The following is a 25,472-nucleotide window of genomic DNA, read 5'->3' on the forward strand; positions in this document are numbered from 1 at the left end:
GTAATGCATGGTTCAGCCTCTAAGAAATGTCAAAAGGGTGGCTCCCAGAGTCTGCAGTCTGAAAAAGATCCTTAATTATTTCAAATGTTCTAATTCCTCCTGCTGTGTTCATTGTAGAGGTTTTCTTTCTTTATATAGTTGTGATAATATTCCTCTTGCACTGGGGTTAAACTGCCCTTGTAGCTTCAGTCCCACTTCAGTGGGTGGTGCTTCAGAAGCCAGGGTTGCTGACTGATAGAATTCCTCTTGCTGTGCTCGGTGTAGATGCTTATTTCTATATAGTTGTGTGCAGCAGTGGCTCTCAATTGTCAGCGTCCGGCTAGCTCCAGCACTGCCAGCAGCACGAGGGGGCACTTCTCCCGAGAGCTGGCTTCGGGATAGCGCCTAAGGCAGTGCCCAGCTTGCGGCTGTAGGCACACCTTGTGCAGGACGGAGTCCAGTAAAGGCTGCAACCAGCGGAAAGAAGACGGCGGACTCCAACTGTGGCTTAATCCAGGCTTTAATGAATCCGGAGGGACCGACAGGAGAAGACGGGGTGGGGGGGGGGGTGGGGGTGGTGACAACAGGTTTTAAGGGATAGGGAGGTGCCAGGCATGGGGCCAATGGGGGTGCAGTGGGGAGTGGGGTCCAAGGGATTGACACGTGGGTAACTCCAACGGGAAACATCCTGGGGAGGGGCCCCGGTTCCTCAGCCAACCATCGAACTCCCCTGCTGGAACATTCTAGCAGTAAGGGTGGGGAGTGAGAGTGATTGGCGGGGTACCGGGGAGGGATCAGAAGAAAAGATACAAGGGTTTCCAGGGAAACCAGGGCGGAGTTTAGGGGATACATTGTCAACTGAGGTGGAGCCAGCAAGACAGACAGCTCCAAAGGCGGGAAGGGAGGACTGGGGCAGAACCATTTTCAGACAGAAGGGGATTGGAACAAACCAACCTAATAACTTAACAAAACACACTGCAACAGTTGTGATAATATTCCTCTTGCACTGGGGTTGAAACTGCCCTTGTAGCTTCAGTCCCACTTCAAAATAGGTGCTTCAGAAGCCAGGATTGCTGACTGATATGTGATGGTCCTGCATGTGAGACAGCCCACTTGGCAGACTTTGGTCATCAGCAAAACAGTGTGGTGCTTTATTGTTTGGTGCTTACTTTTATAGGCAATTGAAACCTCCTGGGTCTAGACAGCCACTGTTCTAATCTTTAAGCCCCTTGGACTCTGAAACAGTGAAATGCCTGTACTTTAGGAGAGATGTTATTGGTTGAAACCTCTGTCAGTCAGCCCAGAGGCCGGTTTAGCGAACTGGGCTAGGTTCCTTATTTATAACTGGATTCATGCTCAGTAGAAATCAGCTTGTGCTGAAACAGCTGACCAGTACTTTCAGGGAATACTCACGCTCTGGCTGAGATTTCCTAGGAGTATCAACCTCACCTCTCCTGCTTAGTGACTCAGATCTCTTATTCAGAATCAGTAGGTGTTACTTAGAAGTCTTATCCACTCTGTCTTGATAAGGAGATTACTAGTCCAGCATCCCTCTGTGTGTGCAGTTCTTCACACTGTTGTCCAGTAATTTCCTTCAATACATCTCTGAAAGCTCCACCTCTGAGGCATAACCAGTTCTCTCTCTGTGCAGCAGGACCCATGGACATCACACTTCTCAGGACCTATTTTTAAGAAATTTCATCCTGGGATTTTACTGAAATTATTTTATAGCAGTCTCCCACATGCACTTGCAAAGAGTTTCATCCCCTTAGGCAACAGTTTAAGAATGACCTCTTGAAAGTCGGGTGGTTGGTTGTGGGTTGTTGTGCGTTGGTCACTAGAATTAAACAGAAATGTTTGGCTTTTTTTTTTTAATTAAGAAATTTGTTTTCATTTACATGCTTGGGGATGGTAAGGCCACCCACTCTTCCATGAAAATAGTTATCCTGAAGCTGGCTTTTGAAGTCTTAGTCCTGAGCAGTGTGTAGGTTGCTTTTTAATTTTTCATCACAAATTACAACGTGTCAGCATTATGTGCATTTGCACACGTTCTGAGAAAGCTAAATTTTATTCACAAATCACAGCAATCCATTTGACCTTTAGCTTTTAGCACCCCTGCGTTCCTTTCCCTTTTCCAGACCTTGCTGGCAAATGTCAGCGTGCTATAACATATCGGTTTATGGCAGGATCTGTTTATGGCAGGTCCCACCCCTCACCCAAAGGTTTGAGGAGCTTTCCTATAAATAGCTATATTGGTCATAGCTTTCTATATGCTTGTGAGCTTCCCTGATTGGCGTTTTATAGTAATCAGGCCTCTTAACTCACAGTTTGGGTATGAACGCCCAATTTTGGAGGACTTTTGGCTTTTTTGTTGAAGCCTTTTGTCAAAGGATTCACAATACAATTTGAAGTTCTTATGACTTTGGCAAGTCAAATAGTTTTTCTGAAATCAGGATGTCTCCTTTTTCCTTTGCCTCTTACTTTACTTCCTTGCTCTGCTATATTTTCCTTGTTAGGACCCTCTGGTTTCAACTCTGGCTAAAATAGCTATATTGATTCATAATGCTGAGGGCCTGGCTGCTATTTTCTGAAGATATGACAAGTCTTACTGGATTGCAGGCCTTTTCTTTCACCAGGCTAACCAAATGGGAGAATTTTTCTCATTTTGTTGAAAATTTTCTCTGTTTGTTTTTTCTGCTCAAGATTGCACTGCAATCAGCAAGTATGGAATTGATGTTGAAATTCAGTGATTCACTGAATGAGAAATTTCTTGGGTTTAGTCTATATGTTGTCAAATGGTAATATTTTTGGAGTTTAGCATTTGCATATGTCTTACAATGTTACACAATATTTTTTCTCAGTTAAAGTATTTGTCTTCAGGTGCCATCCAATACATGTCACAGCTGTCATGTATTGCTAGTTCCTTGGATTTTAGGAAAGCCTTAACCATATCAGGTGTGCTGATGGGACACCTTCCACAGGTTTACCCTACACAAACACAGAGACTGAGTTCCTCATATTTCATGCATTATTATCTCTTTACCCACAGACAGTTTTCAAGACGTAACCTCACTTCTCCAGTGTACACATCATTCACTCTCTGTGAATGATGTGTACACTGGTGGCTGCACTTTGTAAAGTAACAAGGAACCAAAACTTCTTGGTCCTACTGCATGAACTAAAACAGGGACAGTTAAAAAACAGAGGAGATGAAAACATTCCTTTGGGTCACTTTTGAAAAGTCATAGATTCATAGAATTGGCAAGGTTGGAAAAGACCTCTAAGGGTCACCAACTGTCCACCAAGGTAACAGCACCACCATGTTAACCATGAAACCATGTCCTCAGGTGCCTTATCCATGCATATTTTGAACACTTCTAGGGGTGGTGATTCTAATATTTTCCTGGGAAAGCCTCTTCCAGTCCTTGACAATGCTTTCCATGAAGAAATTTTCCCTAGTATCCAAATTAAACCTTCTATAGTATGACTTGAGTTTGCTCTCCTCCTGTCACTTGTTACCTGGGAGAAGAGATTGACCCTCACATCACTACACCCTCTTTTCAGGCAGTTGTAGAGAGGGATGAGATCTCCCCTGAGCCTCCTTTTCTCCAGGCTGAGCACCACCAGCTCTCAAGTCATGTGCTAAAGTACCAGTTTGGCTCAAGGTGAATTCTACTTTTGGAAATGAAGATCAAGTAATTGTGCTTTTTGCAGCACTGCCCTAAAAGCAGTGATTTCTACAGGGAACAGACTCATGCTTGCAGGCAGAGGACAGAGTTGGGAGGTTATGCATACACAGCACCAGCAGCTACAATATCTCTGCTGTAAGCAGACTGCTTTTTCCAACTTCTCTGCTGTTGGAAACATAGAGGGAATTTACACCATCCAGGATGTTTTTTCAGCCTGCTATAAAATGATTAGAAGATTGAGGACCAGGGACATGAATCAGTGCATAGATCTTATTTCATGTTACTTTAATTTCTGTTTCTGTTCTTGGGAATGAAGGTAGTTGAAATTCAGTTGCATCAGATGAGAAGATTGATTTATTGTTCAACTGGGGCCAATAGTGTGAACTTTACAGAGGTTTCTGTTGCAATATTGTTTCCTTCAAGTGGACCAAAGCAGTTGAACTGAAATTTGGCAGTGACCTTGATCAAAGAGTTAGACTTGTCAAGAAACTTTTCTTATCATAATCTGAATATGCTGCAGGTCACTGGGGCCTGTAAACCTACTGAGAGAAAGGCAAAACAATGTCCTGCAAACAGTCTGTCTGTGATGAACTTTTGACTTGCTGGTAGTTGTAGCTGGGGAAAAGTCAGCTTCACTATTAACAGAGTCTTCCCTACTCATGACCAGTTTTTGATGAATAAATGAGTGTTGAAGAGATATTTAAGTGGAAAATTTAGATTGGAAAAAGCTGGTTTACAGCCTTTCTCTCTCCTCAAAATTTCATGTATGAAGAGAAAGGTGGCTGGAACTTGGAGTGCAGGAAACTGTGAATGCTTGTCCCTGCTTGTGTCTCTTTGTGAATGTCCATAGGTCCCAGCCAGTAGAGTAGAAGTGGAGTTTGATTTTGAAAAGCAGGCTATATGTGCAGTTATTTCCTGTCACTGAAGCCAAATAAGAATGAATACCTATAGGTATACAGAAATTTTCACAGGACTCACAAATGAGAAAAGATACCTTGTTTTTTCTCTTTGCATGAAACAGCACTGTGAATAAAATACTGTGATTTTGTGTATAATATAAACATAAACCACCCAAATTTCTCATTTACCATTCTTGTGACATTTCAGCTTAATGATGGTGGCAAGGCAGCCCAAGCACATGTGGGGATCGGTGATGTGGTTCTCACCATTGATGGGATAAGCACGGATGGCATGACTCATCTAGAAGCACAAAACAAGATCAAGGCATGTACAGGCAATTTGAACATGACTCTGCAAAGGTAAGCTAGCTGCTTCTTTTTTTTAAAGAGAATTGATTATCATCCTAACAGCAGTTTGGAGGATAGAAATGTGTAAGTGGTTTGGCAAAGTCTATGGAGTTAAATGTCAGTGATTGAAAGATATGCTGCCATAGCCTGTAATCTGTCTTGATTTACAGCGTTTTAGAAAACTTATTAGATGTTAATTATGTGGCTTGACAAAGATTTTTTCCAGCTTTATGTCACCTATTCTATTTCCTCTTCCTTTTGAGTTTCAGTTTTGTTTAATTAATCTATTTAAAAGCAGGTCTTATTAATGCTTTTTCCCCCTCCCCCAAGTGACTAGGAACATTTTTTTGCGTCAAGTGCTACATCACCATTCTTACTGGCTAACAGAAGGATGGATTTAAATAGTTAACCTTTGAGCTAAATGGATCAAAATGCTTCTGCTCAGAGCCTGGGAGATGTTTCTACCATGTAATTTCCACCATGGTGATACCACTGTGTCACTGAGTAGTAGCCTCCCTTTGCTAGTTTAAGTGCCTGCTGTAGAAGTTACAGCTTGGCCCAGTCTCATTACTAAATCATAGAGTTTATTGAATCCCTGCATATCTCTGGTATAGCCTGGGGCTCTGTTTTGTGAGTTGTTGCAGGAGGGGAGCAGGATGCTCACATATGGGTTATTGAACCTGAAGTAGAATGAGCAGCAGCACAAGCAATAAATTCCTCCAGTTCTCAAAAGCCTCCCAGGGCTAAATGTTTTTTGGTAGAAGATTGCTATTTTGATTCAATGATGTGAGTGAACATATTGGAGGAGATTGGCCTGTGAATCCATCACATAGGGAAAAGCATCTCTTCTTGTTTTCAAAGAAAACAGCAGCGGTTGTAGGCCATGACTGCTGTTCAGGCCTGCCTTCAGCAGTGCAAAGTTCCTTGATGAGCGTTGGTTGAGGTCCATACCGTATCCCTTCACCAGTGACTGACTGCTTTTTGTGGCAAATTATCCTCCCCTTAATGAGAGGACTACGTCTTTCAGTGAGTTAATCAGTATTAACTGATTAAAAAGAGGTGACATGGTTGCAGATCTGACAAACATCCATCTCCAGGATGACAGTGCTGGTTCCCAGCCCTAAGTGCCATGCATTTGAATGGTTGTGTGAGTACTTTCTTCTGTAAGAGGCTGCAGTTCAGCCCTGCTTGTTGTTTCTTGTTTTTCCCGTTGTCCTGTGCTTCAGTGCTTAGCTGCCCTGACTAAGGGATTCCCTTTGCTCAGTCTGAGGAAGGGAGTACCTTGTGGTGTGGTTCATGCCTGGGGCATCTCCCCGAGTGAAACTTGTAAAGGTGGCATTAAAAGTTTCTTGATGAAAGATGGGTATTATACCAGCTCATTAGAAGAACTACATATTGTATCTAGTGTGTCATTTGCTTTTCTGACTCCCAGGGAGACGGGCAGGTCGCTCAGAAATGCACTTTCCAGGACCCACTGAGTCACAGGCAGGTGGGCTGGCCCACTTTCTCCTGTCACCATAACTGTATGGGCAGGGTTAATACTGGATATAGGAAAGGCATGGCAGGCGTGTCCCAGTCAGGTAATAACTTGTCTGAGGCTGCTTCTGGTTAGGTACGGAGATGAGTGGTTTTAAAATTAAATTAATCATGAGTTAGCCTGATCCCCTGCTGTTCTCAGCCTTCCCACTTAGTGTAGCATCTGACTCACCACTGTTGGCTACCTGACAGCTGAAGGCTAAGTCAGGATCAGACTAACAGTGATCAAAGGAATAGCCTTGGTCCTGGCATCTGGGGGTGTGACAGATGTGTCTTGTGGCTCTGCTGCTTTGCAGTCTCGTGGTCTAAGCTGTTTTGAATTTTGCATGTATCCCAAGAAACCAAAAGTGTAGGCAGTGTTCTCCTGGTTCCTCTGCCTGTGAACATTTCCTTGCCCTGCTCTTTAACAGATCTGCTTTGGTTGTTTATTTGTTCTTTATAGCCTGGAAGAAGATGCTTCTTAGAGTCAGACTGACTCATGCTAACTGGAGATGATGGCTGCCCATGGGAAGGGAGCTTGAGAGTATAAGCAGGGTGGCAAGATAAGCCATTTTAATATTGAGTATAATTATATTCTTCTGTTCCTGCCTCTTCTCCCAAAATGAAACCGAAGGAAATAAAATATTTTAAGCTGTTACTTTTCACGTGCAAGATTAAGGAGATACTGTCAATGTGAAGCAAAGCTGGCCTTCAAATTATGGGCTGGTGACATAGACTAGGAAAATCTAAGACATATTTTATTTTGCTATTACTGCTTTTTATTTATCTTTCATTTTTACTTCTGAGATTTTATCTACTTTCACACAGTCTGCTGATAGTTTGGACTACAATGCAAGGATGTTGAGGTTAGTTTTGAAAGAATCCATCAATTCTGAGATAATGCCTGGTTTGCTGCTGCTTTAAAAGAACACAATGGTTGGATGGTTAGTGGTGTTACTTTGAGCATGTACTCCAGCACCCCAGTTTGCACAGTGGTCAGGGCATGGTGACACTTCACCTTTTAAAAGCTACAAAGGAAACTTCTGTAGTCTATGGCAAAGGCAAGAGAGGAAATTCTTTATTATCAGATTCATTATTATAAATATTTTAACTTGATAGTTAACCTATTTAGGTTTTCGCTTGGCTTCCTCTCTTCTTCATGTGCAAAGTAGAAAAAATAAAATTAAGAGAAATTAAACAAGGGGCAAGAAGTAGCTTGTCTGGGAGTTTGGAAGGGATTGTTAAAGTACTGCCTTCAAAACCTTTACTTACAGATTTAAAGCAGTATATTTATGTAGGCAGATATACAAGTACTCCTTGTGGAAAACCAATTTAGATGTTTTGTAACTTGTAATTTAGTGTTGGCAAAATATTTGCAGGGCAAATAAAAGCTTCCCTTTGTTCCATGTAAGGCAGTATTGCAGCTAGGTTTTTTAAACATGGAATTGTTGTGTGCCCTGGAAAGGAACTGGAGGTGCAGCTGTTGATTAGAGGTTGCTCAAATACCAATGGACAAAATTGTGCTTTGCCAGCCCTGTGTGCAGTAGTAGGTGCTTAATATTTGCATGTGTTGGCAAGTACTTTCAGGTGTATGTCTTTAAAATCAATATGTTCTGTAAACAAGTCTCATTATTTAGTACAGAAGTTATATCTTTTTTTCACTTCTGAAAGGAAGTTTGAATGTAGGCATGTTATTTGCTCATTTTTCATATGATATTGTAGGCGCACAATTTGTGGTGATTGGGAGTGGGGCTGTGTCCAGCCTCATCCCCAGTGGGCTGCAGCTGTGAGCAGCAGGTGAGCAGCATTGACAGCAATGAGCCATGGAGTGCCCAGGGGCACTGACCCATCACCAAAGGGAGCAGAGGGCACACAGGTGCAATGCATGGACATGAGGGGTATGAAAGGCTGGGCTGAAGTACAAGAAGGGCAGATGCTTGCAGCCTTCTGAAGTGACATGGTGTTACTGTGTACACGTTGTAGTGTTTTGATATTTTATGGTGATATTCTGTGTATCATGGCCATCTCAATTGAGGCATTATATGATTCAAAAATATGGAGTGTGGTTTTTTTATCTTCTTTTTATTTTGTAACTTGTGATTTTAGCTTCTTGATAGATCTCCCCGTCCAATTTTTGTTTCTATTCATCCCTTCTATTCTGAGATCTTGCTCTTTTGCACCCCAATATTTCATTTTCATGTAAAGCCATTCCAGTTTCCCATGAGGACAGATGGAAACCAGATGCTTGCTTTTGGGATATATTTTCAAGTTCAGTAACTTAGCATGGACTTTTATAAATAAATCTCTAAGTTGCTGAACAGCTAAAAGCCACCACCTATTTTTAAAATATTATTTTTGGGGACTGTTTCTCCAGAGATTTGCCTTAATGATTCTTTGGGAGTTAGCAGGATAAAGAATTGTGGATTTCTACAGATGAATGAGATAATGATACCTGTGAAACTTCTGGGAAAAGTGTAAGCAGTGCAGGGATAACAAAGTAAAAGAAAAAAGATGGAAAGTCTTGGGCTATAATGGTAGAGAACATATTTATCTCTATTTAGTAAAACAGATCTGCATGGGTATAGTTTGCTTTGTAAAGGAATTTCTTTCACTCTGTCTATGAATTTACTAATTAAGGACAAAAGGCATTGAGATTGCTTGGCTTGGAAATCGAAAGGAGGGTTCTCTGGCTTGTTTACTCCTCTGTTGCTATATTGCAGTCCTTCTTTGTTTGGGTGAGAAATTTTTTCTGGACAATGTTTAAACTCACTATCACTTAATTTCACTTACTGGGTGCAGTAATTTGGCAGTGAGCAGATACTGTGGTTCTGATTCCAGCTCTTCAGTGGAGGAACACGGCTGCTACAAAGCAATAGATGAATTTCAGTGATGGCCATAGGCTTGGCGGGTTCTTTCTCCTAAACCTTTTTAAATCATGGGGTTGCCCAAGCATCAGAGGTGACACTGGGGCCTCCTGGGTATTCTTGATGTCCTATAGGCCTCATCTAAATTTAGATGAGCCATGGGGCTGAGTTCTGCAGTTGGTAAACTAAAAGCCATGACATTTGTTTTAGCTGCCTGCCTGAGTATGAATCTTTATAGTACTGTCCTCCCTTATTTTTTTGGGTTTTTTTTCAGGAAGCATGAAGTCTAGGCTTTTAGCTTAAGGGCAGCTGAAATTCTCATCATTTAAGATGGGTTAAGCGAGAAAAAAATGTTATGGACCATTTGAATTCTAAGATCTTTTTTCAAGTTAACCAATTTGGAAAGGGTTTTCAGCAGTAAGACCAGCTTAGTATGCTTTTTTCTTACTATTTTTTGCCTAATTTATAGGCTTTACTTTAGATGATGCTTAAAACTCATGTTTCAGTTCTATGAGTCATAGGTTCCTTGGGTGGGTATTTTGTTTCCCTAAACCATATATGGATGAGCTTGAGGAAAACTATGATAAGAATGCATTCTGAACTCTTATATTTTTCTCCCAACTTTAGTCATCGTCATTTCCCTTACATAGGTATTTTGACTTCAGCTTGGTTCTGCAGTGATTTACTTTTTTAGAAAAATAGAAGCTTCATTGTCCTATGTCAGTTAAACAGAGACAATAATAGTTGGTTGAAAGACACCACAGCTTCCAGGTAATTTTTTCAAAATCTGAAAACTTGTTTTTTTTTGCTGTCATTCTTTTTGTAATATTAATTCTTTTGTAACTTGTTTCAGGAATGTCAGCACTAAATGCTGGATGATTAAGGAAATAATTTATTTTTAATTGAGAGAGTTGAGACACAGAAAACTTACAGAACTCAGTTGAGGCAGTATGGCTTGGCATATGTAAACAAACTATATTGGTAGTTCAAATGCTACTCAAAACTTTTGGCAACTTATTCCCCAAGGCTAGTTTGCTACTTTCAATCATGAATACTAGTTTTCAGTGATTATGCTTGAACATAACTAGATGAAAAACAGTGCCTCCCAAACAGACATTCCCCTCTCTTGTTTAGCCAGGTCACTAAGCTTTGAGGTGGCAGCTGTTCCAGGTAGCATGCTCAATGGAGCCTGGTGAGACTTCAAACAACCCTGGAGAACTTTTTGTGCTGTGCATTGGAATGCAGTCAGCTGAGTTGTCTTAAGTCCTCCTGTTTTTATCTTGCTCTGAAATTAAGTGATATTGGGTTAAAATGTTGTCCAAAGAATTCAAAGCTAATGAATGATGCTGGGTTTTTTTTTTGATCCAAAGGTTGTTGTATAAATCTATGCACTTGTTGGAAGCAAGGTAGGAACCTTTTGCTCCTAACTTAGAAGCTGAGCAAGTTTAGCTAGCTAAGCCATGCCTTTGGAAAGCCTGCCCACACACTAAATAAATGGAAGGGTACAGCTCTTGCTTCCAGCTGAAATTCAGAGCTGTCTTGTATGTAGCACTTTGCTGCTGGTCAGGTAGCAATTAGATGAACCACAGAACATGCTGCAGCTAAGTGAATCCAACAAACTAAAGGCTTGCTTGCAAGTTCAAAGGAGAGTTGCTGGGATCAAAGTGGAAGGTTGCAGGGTAAAAAACAAGAGTTCAGTGACTTGTACAGGGTGATACCTACCCATCTGCCAGGAAAATGGGTGGGACTGAGGACGAGTTAAGCAACAGTAATAGCAGCCTTTCTCACATTGTGCACTTTAGAGTTTTGCTGGCAATCTTTAGAGCTGCAGAAGATTTCTAAAGGCTGTGCAGTTTCTTGAGGTTGCTGCTGTAAGTAGCATAGGAACATAAATACAGTAGTAGATATAGATGGTGGACAATGGCAAGTGCTAAAGGCAGATTGCTATTTACTGAACATCAAAATATTTCCTTCAAATTTAAGTTTAAAGATGTTTTTTCACTTTTAATTTCAGGTATGTTCCCCTCTGGCCCCATATAGTTAATACCATCTCAGGAAATTGAAAATCAAGCAAAGGGAGGTTCAAGAAGAAACATTAACATGTTGGTGTTTTGGTTTTTTTGGTTTTCATTTTACTTTTAGTTTGTTTGCCACCAGGGAAATGCAAAATATCACCTCTGAGCTGCAGCAATTGCAGCCATTTTACCATTATGTTTTTGAGGTTTTGTCTACATAATTATGTCATGGTGGGTTAAACCAAGGGCAGTCAGATTAGGGGGATATTTAAAAATGTCACCTTCTTTTGTGTGAAAACGAGGAGGCCATCATCAAGAAACTGTCTCTCACAACCGGAGAGCCTGTAAGTTCAATTTGGGATAAATTTTCAAATTCCTACCCTCACAGTACAAGTCCTTGATGGAATAAAGGTTGATAAGGTTGCCTGGGAGAGTAGCTCAGATGTTATAATCAGCAGAAGCTGATAAAAAGCTGGGGATGAGATAAATTGAGGCATCATTGTTTGAACAGTAGTAAGTGATTTTGGTGGAGGTTTGCCTCTGAGAGTCCTTTGTGAAAATAGAGGGAGGAAGGTTTTGGATCCTGGAAGTTCCCATCTGTTTGCAATGGATCAAGTGGTACCTCAAGTGCCTTAATTAGTCATCTTGCTTTTTTGCCTTATCCAGTGAGAAACATCTGTGCCATTGCTTTATACAAACTGTTGCGTAGCACAGATGTCTGACAAATTTCTTAAAAATACTACTTGTTTTCAGACAAGGAAGTAAAGTTGGGGTTGGTTTGTGGCTTTTTTGCTTGTTTTTGTGGGGTTTTTTGTGTTTGTTTGTTGTAGTAATTTTGCTGACCCTATAGATGTTTGTTTTAAAGCCTGAAACAATGCATATCTTTCAGATATGTTGGGATTAGCCTAAAAACAAATGCTGATCACATCTTGTTATTATATAGATTGCCTTCTTTCATTCCTATATTTAAGATGAATATGAAAATACTTGCCTTCCATTATAGTTCTGCTATAGGGATGAAACCACTCTGATGCATAATGGTGATTTTAGGAAACAAAGATTAAATTGTTAAAGCAAAAAAGTGCAGTGCAAAAAACATGGCTTTACACAAGCAGATCATTAGAAAGGTAATAGCTTTGGCTTGATGTTTAGATGTACAGTAGTTTAGAAGCCTATTTTCACTCTATTATAAATCTAAAATAAATCTGTATTCTGATTAGATCTGACACAATTGACTTCTGTCTGTGAAGACAGGAGCAGTGAAGTTTATTCACATATATTTTTCCTGAAGTGGCATAATTCAGTAGCAAGTATCTGGAAATGAAATAATCTTACTTGATTTTGGCATGTGCTAGATGGACAGTGTGCCTCAGCATGCAAGGTGAGGATGGGTTTGCAGTGCTTTGTCTACTGGATGAAAGATAGGACAATGATAAATGACTGCTTGTGATTTAGAGTAACTTGCTGAAATACCAATAGCTTTCTCCTGTCTTACAGAATTAAAAAAAAAAAAAAAACCAAGACTGAGTTGAGGAGTATTTCTATGGACAGCAGGGAATTGCTTAATGAACTCCACATTGTTCGGTTCCTATGCTCTTTGCTGCAAGCAAGAAGTAACATTTGCAAGCAGAAATTTAATACAGAAAACATCTCGGCTGAGTGAGGTTGTGACTAGTGTTACTATGAGTCTGACTGTTACTTAACAGCATTTTCCAGCTTGGAAACCCCTTTAACTTGGTGTTACTTTATATTCTGCATGTTGCAAAGCCTTCTCATTGCTGTTGAAGGGTGTAAGCAGAACATGAGATGTGTGCTCAAACATCCCCATATTAAAGAGACCTTTAGTAACATAGATGCTTCTAAGGAGTAGATTGAATGTATTTCCCAAACATTAAATATATGTATTTTAGGAAGGTAGGAACACAACTAAGGTAACTTTCAATGTGAAGATTGAAAAAAAACCTCTTGAAAACCACAGGAGTTAATTTTGCTGACTATCAATATCACTGTTATTTACAATAAAGATTCTGCTTAAGAGGTACAAGTGCCAACTTCCTACATGACAGCAAAGAAGTCTCCACTGACAGTGCAGTTTTAAGTCAACCTTTCTGTGGCAATTATATGCCAGGTGCTTTGGACTGTGCCACTGTTGTCAAGACTGTTGTGGCTGTGTAAGAACAATCCAGGCACTTTTTACTTGTCATTATCTCTTGATTTCTGGGGGTGGGGAGGAAGGGGCATTGGTTTGAGATTCAGTTTGGGTTTGTTTTAGAAAAGGGCAGACGTGGAGCTGTGGAATAGTTCAGATTTTGAAGACTGATAAGAAAGCAATGTTGTTTGCTCTTAGTGTGATTTCCTGGCTAAGTCCTGCTTTTTAGTTTTTCTGAGGAAAAGGTTCATAGCTGTGTTTCAGGAAGCTCTCTTGGTTACTGCTTTCCTCCCTTTTATAGATAATCCCCAGAGGGGAGTGTAGGTTTGTTTTTTTTCTTTAATGAGTTACAGAAAGCCATCAGAAAAGTGATATTCTTAGGTTTTTGTTACATTTTGTTTCATTTGAAGTGATTTTAATGAAGTAATATTCTCCAGGAGGCCTTTGATGCAATTCTGGTTTTCATTTCCTTATTTTCTAATCGACTTCCGTGGTATTCATGGTGACGGTCACCAAATCCCATAAACACTGCAGCGTAATGTAGAAAAACATATTTCTCTAGTAATGTTACTTGCTCTAGGTAGCAGCTGTTTACAGCTGTTTTAAAATGCTCTATTACTTGCAAAATGTCCTCCATTACTGATCTTACTATATCAGGTGGATTTTTATTTGTCAGAACTGATGGAGTGGTTAAGCATAGGTTTTAAATTTTTAGTTCCATTTCTGTTTTTGCAGCAGACTTGGCTGGCTTTTAATGTTTGATTTCCTAAAACTAAGACATTTCCTCTTAAGGAGATAACCTTTATTTGCCTTTCACATAGTCAGATCTGATCTTGATAGCCATCGAGGCTCTGAGGGCTTCAGTAGAAGATACTAAGAAAAATAAGGTATCATGATGATAAATCAGGGATGACTATTACCAGTCATTTTTGCTTAGTTCTTTGTGAAATAAAGTTTGTGTTCTTGTGGGAACACAAATTCCCCTCGAATATTCTCTTGTTGTTAAGAGCCCCATAGGCAAACGCTGCTTGTTGCAGTTCTTTTTAGGTTTTGTTAATGATGGGGATCTGCTACATTTGATGTAGATCCTTTCAACTGTTAAACAGTATTTTCGTTTTGGAGTGGACATAGGTTTCATTTCCCAAATTGAAGTTTCCTACAACAAAGTAAAACTTGATGAAAGGTGTGCACCTGAGTGTTCCAATGAAACACTGTAGAGTTCCACAGCCCAGTAAAATAGACCCGAGTTTTTCATCTTCTAATGCTGCTGTTAGTTCAGTATTAGAAGTGAAATCTAGCTTTGCCTCCTGGTGATTGACTAACAAAGAGCTGTGTATAAATTGGTATGTGTTTTTTTTTTAACATCTCCACTGCTTCACATTTTCCGGCAGGGTGTGTTTGGCTTGACACTGAATAGGATGTGTTTCAGTGGATGCGTTCTGGACTGAACACTCAGCCTGAAAAATAACAAGAGAATTAAAACCAGTAGGGATTGCTTTGTCTGTGTATTGTATCAGTGAACCTGTTAGTCTGGTATCCAGACCCACTGTGGCTGCTTTCCGATGATTCAGCATGAGGGGGGAGTGAGAACTAAACCCTGCCTTGTAAACACCTGCATGGTGAGAACCTGGGTGCTTACACAAGACATGTGGCTTTGATTATCATAAACACTTGTAACTAATAATTAAACTGGGGTCTTATAGGCGTTGTTCCATGTATCTATCAACATAATTCTTGTCTCAGGCTAACAACATTGAGGTGTTTTTGCTGTATGTAGATGAAAAATATTCTCTCACACTGATTTTTTTTTTTGCCCCCCAAATGGAACTTTCCTCGAGCTTTGGTGCACAGTGTATGCCCACTTTTACGTAATTCACAGTGAGTTGTTCAGGCAGAAAGACAGACAGTTTTCTTTCCTTAATTCTGTGCACCCTCTCTGCTTTTGGGAGCACGTGTGCCAGATCTGAACCTTTGTCATCTTTGTGGTTTGAGACAGGAAGTCTTTAGGATTCATCTGACACTTCAGTTTAGTCACAGCTGAATCCTTATTCCCACCAGGAAAAAAAAAAAAGCCCTTTGTCTTTTCAGTTGCTCATGTGCACATTCTTTCATTCATGGAGATGCAGCAATTTCTGGCCTTGAAAGGACTTGGGCTCCCTGCTGGGGCAGGGGCCCAGAGGACATGCTTTCCTCCTGACCTCATGGTGCTTCTGGTGGAGTCCTGTGCTGCAGCCTCTGCCCAAAAAGTGCTCAGAAAGTAGTTTCTCTTCCTTCTTGTGATGAGTAAGGACGTTTGAGAGACCCTATCTCAACTTCATAAAAATTACCAACTGCCCTTTCAACCTGATGCATTTGTTTGGTGTTTATGCTGCAATCCTCCTCTGTCTTGCACATGACCCAACACCACTGGCTGCTGCTGGAGATGTCAGGTCCTCCTCTCCCCAACCTCAAGGCAACTAATCAACACAAGGGAAGTGTTCCTGCCAGCTTCAAGGAGCTCTGAGAAGTGGGAGTTGGGATGTTAAGAGAAGCTGGGAAGCGATTGTCAGTAAGAATATTTTGTTTCAAAGAATTAGGAGTCTTTCAAGTAAGGACAGTGTTAGCAGAAGTGGCACATCTGCAGCACAGAGATGTTAGGGTTGGATCATAGTGCTGAATGAGATCTCTTCTCCAAGGATAAAAGATGACAAAAACTTGCCTTTGGTCCTAGTCCATGGGAATTTAACAACAAAAAAAGTAGCATTAAATGTATAGAGATGAAATAAAAAAAAAAAAGCTATTGAAATATCTGAAGAACATTTTAGGTAATAATTCCACATAAAAATCTGGGCAGTTTTCTTCACTTGTGTGAATTCTGAAAATGGAACTCGTAGATACAGCGAGGGACTTGTGACTGCTTGAACCAGAACTGAACCTGGATTGTTTGTTTTTACTTAGTGACATCTACTTATCTTATAAATGGAATAAATTATTCTTGTTCTTGCATATTTTCTCAGTTTAGGCTTAATTACACTTGATGCTAACAGTGTTTGATCCGTACTTTGTAAAAACACTGGTGTGTGTTAAGCTTTAGCTTTTTCCAGCATTCCTGTGGCTGTTTTAGCTGAGCAGAGTTTGTCTGTTAACATGAAATCTGCAAATCATTTCAATCTCTCTTATATTTAAATTTACAACAGATTTATATGCTTTCATATTTTGGAATCTTTGATATTCTTCTTAATGCCTTAAACTTCTGAGTTTATGATGTCTGAGTATTTTTTCCCACGGTTTTGGCAAGCCTCAATTTCCTCACATTTCAAACTCTTGCCAAGACACAATTTGAATATAACTTGGAAAACCCCAACAAAACAAACAACAAAAGCCCATGAAAATTTGATGCCATATTTATGTGGGTGTGGCTGAAGACAAAGTCTCTAAAATAAAATAAATGTGCAATGTGAGAGGTTATAAGTCATTGTCTGAGAGACACAAACTTTATAGAGAATCTACGTCAGCAGCTAAGACTGGTTTGAAGCTGATGTTTCATGTTGCTTTCTGTTTGGAATAAACTCTTCACCAAATAGTTAAATGGGTTTTCTGAGTGGCAGTTGTTTTGGGTGATTGCTTCTTTGGCCCAGTCTGTTGTTTCTGGTCAACCTGTGAATGACTGCTGCTCTGTTAGAGAGACCATCTTGGCAAAAGGGATTGGATTATAAAAGTAATGTGAGTTTCATTATAGGGGGGAAGGACTTTTAACACCTAATGTCTTTTGTAGGTAAAATGGCCAAACCTGGTCAGTCAGTCTTATTGACTGGATACTATACTGTCAATAAGACAGACCAACTTTATCCTAAACTGCTACGCAAAAAAATGGAATGTAGTATGCATTCTTAAAATGTATTACAGAGTGTAGGAAGCCAAAGTTTTAATGAGGACAGTGACTTCAGAGGTAACTAATGCTGCTTGATTCCTAACAGATTATTTTTCCTTTACATACAAAATCCCTCCACATGAGCAGACTATAAGTCTCAGTGACACAGGAGTCACTAAAATGCACGTACTGGGCTAAATATAATGTATAACAGGTTTTGCAAGTACTAAAATGTGTAATATTTTCCATTCAAGGCCTCTCAAGTACTGAAATTTTTAAGTGTGCCTGCTGTCAATACTGATCTTGGAGACGATTGACTGAAAGAGTTGCCAGTTATCTCCTTTCCAAGTCTTGGCAGGAAGGTGATGACTGGACAAGTCAGTCATTTTCCACAAAATCTTCTTAACTCATAAGTGACTGCTCCGTTTACTTGAGATTAAGTGAACGCTGGACTAATATTTGTGTGTTGCATCTCTTGGAGCTGCCTATAAAGAGAGCAGTTTTGAATAACTTAATTACATAGAGAGTATGGTTATGGGATTTTTGTATCTTTTGCAGTTGGCTGAAGGTAGCTGGAGAAGAAAGCTCCTAGTGCAATTTAAGCAAGTTGGAGCAAGGGCAGATGGAAGTTTCCCTTGTGGTAGGGCTGCTAGACTCAGGTGGCACAGTACTGTGAAGAGGGGCTTACATGGAACTTGGGGCAAATTCAAGTTTCAGCACAACTCAGATAAACAACACTGTGGTTTAAAAACAACAACAATAAAGAAAAAAATCAATATGAAATCTCAGTTACCATATAGAGGGTATTTTGGCAGGAAATGAAACTAGGGAGAAAAGAATTAGATGTTTCATATAAGTGGCACTTTTAGCCACTTTCATGAAAAGATGTTAGGGTTCGGTTTTATTTAGGATCCAGATAATTTCAGTATATCTTATGTCAATTAATAAAATCTGTGAGTCACTTTCTTTCTTTTAGTCAGAAAGAAATGATCCTTACTTACATTAGCCACTGAGATTAGGCACTTTTGCAATACACTATGTAGTTGTTGCTTACAAAACCTATGGTATCCAACACAGTGAGGTGAGTGGAAGTAGAATCAATTCCATGTTATTGTTGATAATTTAAAAGCTGATGAGTGGTGTTGGGGGGAAGGTCAGGGAAATCATGAACTGGTTGAATCTGGTAGATTTATCTTGGTAGGAAGGATGGATTCATAATTTAGATGTCTGTTTCTTTTTTATACTAGAAAGAACAAATGTATTTTGGGATAATGTATGGTTATAAAGTTTTGAATTCCTCTTGATGTGGAGGAAAAAAGGGTTCTTTATTTAATGGGAAAGACACAATCTGCTATAAAAGATAATGGAGCTTGAGGCATTTATCAGCCTTCCTGGAGAAACATAATACCTTGCAGGGCTGGACCTGAACTGCTTCTGCTATCAACAAGTAATTAGCAGACAGAGCACATTGTTGATCAAGAACTGACTAAAGGACACTCTGAAACTATTCCTTCTGGTTGCTTTTTCTTTCTTTGCAGAAGAGAGATGAAAAAGATTGTAAATTGTTTGCGGGTTTTTGTGAGGATGTAATTTTTATTTTTATTTAAATTTAATATTTATTTTTATTTTAAAATTGCACCTTTTATTTTGATCAGTATGGTTTTCTTGGCTGAGGAAGAAGGAGGAGTTTTTTTGCCTCCCATACATTAGCCTTAGAGAATGACCCTTTGTTAATAATAGCTGCACACTGTGGGTGAGGCTAAAAGGAAGTATGAGGGCAAGCAAACTTTAGATATTTACTCTTGACTATCCTTTTCATTGTATAATTCTCCCCAGTGATTTTATTCATGAAAATGTGAAGAATTCATCCGATTCTTCTCATGATGCACCATGTTCCTGCTGTTTGGTTTTGTATTTTTTTAAACTCCATGGAAAACTTGTCTCATGATTAGTCACTGAATTAAATTACCTCTTGACATTTTCAGCATTTGTTTTCCTGCCTGTCAGTCTGAGTGGGGTTTGCTTGTTTGTGGTGCTTTTGTTTGTTTCTTTTAAGTGCTCTTCCTAAAGAGGGTCTGTCAGACTTAGCTGCTACATGTGTAGGTAAGTAAAAAAGGAAGTAGGAGATACAGAGCATGTCATTAATGGTGTAATGCTATTCCCTGCCTTAGATCACTGTAGATTGCTCATGGTCAGGCAGAGAGGCAAAAGGAAAAACTGGCAAAAATGGGCAGGACCCAGGTGATCAGATTTCTGTGATGGTAGATATGGAAGTCTTTCAGTGTGGGATTAGAGAGTTCTTGTAGTCAGTCATTTCAAACGCTGTGCTTCTTGGGCTGGTTGAGCCTGTAGGAAAGTTTTGGGTAGGTGAGGACCAGCCCTGGTGAGAGCTCTCCAAAAATCAGGCTTTGTGCATACGGCTGCTGGAGTGAAGATGATTATGGAACATCACCTATGGAGACCAGAGGGTGGCTGGCACTATTTTCTTGGTTTCCAAACCATGGTAGCCCAAACCTTGTGTAAACACACAATATTTTTCAGGACTGTGTAGAAATGTTTCCTCATTTTTGCAAAAGACTGCAGAAATCTTAAGTCTTTCACGAGTCAGTGACTTATTTTCCTCCTTGTTTGTGGATGTTTCCTCTTGAAGATAGCAATTGGGCCAAGAAAAATTGTATTGGTCATTGGTCTGCTTAACGTAAATGCGTTATTAAGAGATGTCTGAACAGTTGAGCTTTTCATCTTTGTCCAAAGAGATCACTCAAGAAGTGCATGCCTAAAAATTTATGCCTTTCCATGCCTAAAGATTCTTGTAGGAAGCAGCTGAGACCCATGACTTTACTTGCCATGAAAAGATGCCTTCAGGTAGTAGAATGTGAAGTTGCACTTTTCCCCATGGCTTGCTAAGACGATATCTTTTAGTAAAGCAGCATCCATATAAAAATAATTTGGATGATCACAACAGCCTCCAACTGTTTGTAACTAATATTTTCTGCAGTCAGTGAGCCACTGCTTTCAAAGCTCTTATATTTCAGGTAAATAATTAAAATGTTCTCCCCATAAGTGTTGGGTTTTTTTGGTTTTTTTTTTTTTTGTGATCATTGAAACAGTGTGTAAGTTCTTCCATGTGACTGGTGGGCATTTGCCATTCACGCTCTCAAGTAAAACCGCTCTACCCATTTCTGGTTTAACCTGTGCAACCCATACAAATACCTTTCTGAAAGTTCAGGGGCTCATTAGCTAGCATGTAAATTGGGATGCCATTGACCTTGCATATTTCTTTAAAGCTGTGTCTCTAGTTATTTAGCGAAAGACTCAAAGAAACAATCTGAAGTTGGCCACAGTTTATCTTCACTTCTTAAAATAGCACAGATACCTCAGTAGCATGATCTTTGGTGACATTTTAATTCTATTGGCACACTTTGAAATCGCCAGCTGGGACATCACAGGCAGACATCAGTTTTGAAGCCTTTCAGATACCATCTAAATGCCAAGCTTTTGAGTAGTAAAATAAAGCATTTATATATAGATTAAACACACAGTAATCAGAATTGCAACACATGTCAGTAATTGTGAACAGCTGCATCAGAGCAATGCAGCTGTTAAAACTCCTTCATGCCCCAGATTACATGTATTTGGTCCAAATTACTCATGGGTATAAATGCGTGCTTTTGGGGTGGGATACAGAGAGTCATTTGGGATGCTTTCATTTGCTGAAATCAGTCCCTGATTATATTTTATTAAGAGAGTGCATGATATAAGGAGGCTCACAGACATGTCTGAAAATAAGCTAACACAGATTTTGCAGAGCAAACAAATGCCACTGTAAGTGTTGCATGGTGCTTGTGTGTCTAATATGCTGCAGTTCTGCTGCCTCCCTTCAGGCCTTAGCTGGATCTGCAAAACACACAGTGCTGCTACACAAGTACATGGAATGTCTGGGCTTGGAAAGGATCTTAAAGATCTGGCTCCAAGCTCTGTAATGAATTTTCCTCATATCCAGTCTAAAACTAGTCTCTTTCAGGTTAAGGCCTTTACCTTTGTAGACAGTTCCTCACCATTTTTCTAGTAGGCTTCCTTCAGCTATTGAAAGGCTGCAGTAAGGCCACTCTGGAACCTTCTCTTCTCCAGGCTGAACAACCCAACTCTCTTAGCCTTTCCTCATAGGAGAGATGCTCCATCCCTCTGATTGTCTTGGTGACCCTCCTCTGGACCCAATCCCTGTCCATGTCTTTCCTGTGCTGGGACCCCAGAGCTGATGCAGCCCTGCCCTTGGGGTCTGAGCAGAGCAGAGGGGCAGAATCCCCTCCCTCCCCTGCTGCCCACACTGCTCTGGATGCAGCCCAGGACGTGTTTGGCTCTCTGGGCTGCAGGCACGTGTTGCCACCTCATGTCCAGCATAACATGGTAGCAAACCATTTACAAAATGGAAACGAGAATGCCAGGAGTGCTCTCGCCTCTGCTTTCATCCCAGTATGCAGCTATAAAAACAATTTGTAGTAACAGCAAATGTTATTCTGTGCCTGTTGCTGAGACATGTTTTGTGCCAGTGAATGTTTGAGGACTGGAACATGAAGTTGACAAAATTCTTTCACTGTGATGGAAACCAGTCTTGTCATTGTTGTTGTCATCATGCTGCCTTGTGTCTTGTTTTTCCCTTGGCGTTTTTATTAGAGGAAGTTTTCAGCAGCCTCTGATTCAGCTGCAGAAAGTTATGTCCTACAAAGGAGACCAAGAGCAAAGCTGTCAAGGTCTCAAGCTAGGAAATACAGGAGAAGCCTGTATTGGTGCGGGGAGCTTTGCTTTGCAAGTCTGATGTGCTTTGCGTGCACTGTAATTTCCTAAGGAACGCAACAACACAGATCTGGTTTTGACTGTGCTAGTAATTTACAAAGACCCTGATTAAAAGCTTCCTGAGAATTGCATAACTGTACTGTCTGTAGTGCTTTGGGACACTGATCTTTTATTTTTTGTTTCTTCTCTATACTAGTTACGTAAGGATAAGTGTTTTTAGAAAGATCTCAGAAACTCAGTGAAACAATGATCCTCTGCAAACATTAGGCTGAGCTTTCTTGCTGATGCTTTTAGGGTCTTGTGCTAGGGTTAAGTCAAATGTCCATCAAATTCAACAGTCTAGTGAGACTGCCAGAAAGATAGTGAGCTTGAAGAAATTTGACCCAAGTCCAAAAGTATTCTGATCAAAAAGTTTTTAAAGTCCTGTTGGTTTACTTGCCAGAACCTGAAGTAGCCTTGGGATCTGGCAGTTGCTCGGCAGTAATGCGTCAGCAGTGGTGCTTCCTGCGCTCCTGGCCAAGTCCAGATAAATGGAAAAGCTTGCATTTTGGAAAGTTTAAACGTTTCTTAAAATATTACTCTCCTTATCTTCGAATTTGAATAGCATGTGAATATATTTGAGAGAGACACTTTTGTCCCCTTTTTCAGAAAGTGGGGTGGGGTGGATTGTATTTGGTGTTATCTGGACTGTGGGACATGCTTGATAGTGTTTATTTAAAATCTCCTGAAAATTGACAGGAACAACATTAAGAATAGGAAAATTATTTTCACTATTTTTTCTCCTCTGGGTTCCTAGTGGGTCAAAATATGATAAAGTATGGGTAGCTTACCTGACCTAAGGATGCCCAAGTTCATTTTATCTCAGGCAGCTGTGTAATCTGTGTCCTTTTTTCCTTCATAAACACTCATCTCATTATTTGGGTGCCATGAATAATGTTACTTGTCTCTATTTACACTTTTGTTTTCCCACTGCAGACTACGCCCCACACCTGTTGCTTTCCTTTGAAAAACACATCTCTCCAACATGCATGGTTTATGATGCTAACTTGCAGGCATTCTTTAATTATAAAAGGATACGTGGTGATCTGTCAAGGGACAGTTGTCTCTAAATGGATTAAAAGAAGCTTACATGGTTTATATATGGGCTATGCCCTTCATATGCTGAAAATAGTTCAAGTTAGCCTGAGCTGGCCACATAGTGTATTTAGTACCTATGCAGGTAACTGGTTATTTTCCTAAGCTCAGATAGTTAGTTTTGCACCTCTCTGTATGTGGGATGTAAAGAATAGGGAAAAAACCCTTAGAGAATTAAGTGAACTGACAAGTGTTGTTAGATAAACTGTTCCCAAGCTTCAGCGTGCAGGAAAGAATGAGACACTGATTAAATAAAACCTGTCCTCTGCCATGCAAGTTCTCAGCTGTTGAGAATCAATATTTTAGTGTCCTGACTCATCAGCTCTTGCCACCTTCCTCTAGTAAACAGTAAAATGAGAATAAATTAATGATTGGCTGTTTGGAAAATAAATGTCTTCCTGAAAGATAGCGATAGGGTCATGAAAGCATAGCAGTATAAGGAAGATGGGGTGTTCAGTAATGCTGGGAAAAACAGACAGGTTTTCAGGTATAAAGTATTTTCTAGAGGTCTGAAAAACTGCTAAATACAAATTGGGTAACACCACTGTGAGTTAAACTAGATATGTATCTGTTGCACCACCTCATGTCAAAGTGAGTGGTAGCTGCAGAGTTGAGTGTCCAAGTACGAGCTGAATTTCACAGCTGCACTGTTTTAAGGGCTTTTTTCCACACAATTTTTTGAATAATTACTGCCTTTAATAAATTCCAGGATATTGTCAGTAGAAAGTCATGTCTGTGGCACAAAACCCTATGAGGTAATAAAAACACATACTGTGCCTGTCAAATATTACTCACTTCGGCTATGAGGCAAGATGAAAGTAATGTTTGCAGCATTGTGGCAGATCTCAACAGGCTTTGTGATGATCAGATGTTTTCCATCAGTGATTAGCTGCCCACAAAAGCAACTCTAATTCTTATGCTGTAAGTGTGCTGTGACTGTTACCCACTAAGTATTTTGAGCTGAGAAAATGAAAGGTATTTTTTTTCAAAAACTAGATGGTGGGAAAGGAAAACTTCATAGTTAGTCAGATCAGTTGGAGTCAGGTGGGCTTATTAATTTTTTTCTTCTTGCATGATTGTTGCAAACAGCCGAAGAATAACAGCACTTTGCTTTATGCACCTTCACTTAATAATTGGGTCCTTGGACAATTTATTGACTGCTGGAATGAGCTGTTAAAGGTCTCTGCTGCTTTCTTGCTTAGCTTTTGCAGAAAACAAAATAATTTCCAGCTGCAGCACATAGTGTGACAGTTCATCTTTGACTTCTCTCTCCCTTGAAGGCATGATGAGACGTGTTGGACAGGTTAACTTGAGGTCTTGATACACAGTTGAAAGGAAAGGAAAATACAAGAAAACTGCCAAACTGAAGTGTTAGATATCTAGAACTATAGCAGACAGCTATGTTGAGACATAAATAGCTTTTCTCAGCATGTTAGACCTGTAATACATGCTGCTAAGCCAATGACCTTAAATATATAACCATATAAACAATACATGGAAATGATAAAGTGCAAGAAAAGCAAGTCTGTAGTGGAAAAGTTAACAGCTTCTGGCAAGTGCATGCTCATTAAATGGATACAGTAATAATTCTGGCATGTGGTTTTTAGTGCTTCAGCTGTGCTATCCACAGCCAGTGCTACCTGTGGTGGTTTTCCCTTTGGGAATGGCCTGTGGGAGCCCCCCAAACATCTGCTGCAATGAGGGCTAGCTCAGGTGTGTGCTGGTATTACATTAGGTCGTTGGTTGGAGACAGCAATGACAGAACTCTGAGGATCTTGTGGCAAACAACTGGGTTTATTGTTAGGCACTCCCTTTTATAGAGGGGTTCAGAATTCCTGCACATGGATAACTGATTGATTGGGGTCTCTGCACCCCCAGCTTGCTGGCCAATGCTGTACCTGCATTTAGGATTGAATGGGATTGGCTGGTGGTCCTCTCTTTGGGTACAAATCTATCTTAGCATTGCTCACCTGGGGACTTTGACGCTGTTGAGTCAGGGATGGATGAAATGACTCCATGGTTCAGAAGGTGAAAAAGAGATCCTTTATTAAGAGGTGGTGTCCTTTTATAACCAGGATGGCTAAGGTGAAATCTGATTGATCTCAAAGTAAAAACCTTTCACAGTATTGAACTATGAATAGCACCCTCTGAAGGTACATATCTATAAACAACATGAACAGAAAGAGAGATAATAATTGTTTTCATTCTTCTTCTCTAAGTTTCCTAGGCCTGAAGC

The 25,472-nt window shown here is 40.1% G+C and overlaps 1 protein-coding gene across 5 annotated transcripts in view; it reads left to right on the plus strand.

Moving 5' to 3' along the window:
* Positions 1–25,472, plus strand: part of PDLIM5 (PDZ and LIM domain 5) — a 126,577-nt gene that overhangs the window by 37,586 nt on the left and 63,519 nt on the right. For all 5 annotated transcript variants that reach the window (XM_054514687.1, XM_054514686.1, XM_036382460.1 and 2 more), the window contains exon 3: positions 4,776–4,927. In XM_054514687.1, the coding sequence (XP_054370662.1) occupies positions 4,776–4,927 (152 nt within the window). The remainder of the gene's footprint in view (positions 1–4,775; positions 4,928–25,472) is intronic.

The sequence above is a fragment of the Molothrus ater genome, chromosome 4 (assembly GCF_012460135.2).
Source record: "Molothrus ater isolate BHLD 08-10-18 breed brown headed cowbird chromosome 4, BPBGC_Mater_1.1, whole genome shotgun sequence".
Lineage (NCBI taxonomy): Eukaryota > Metazoa > Chordata > Aves > Passeriformes > Icteridae > Molothrus > Molothrus ater.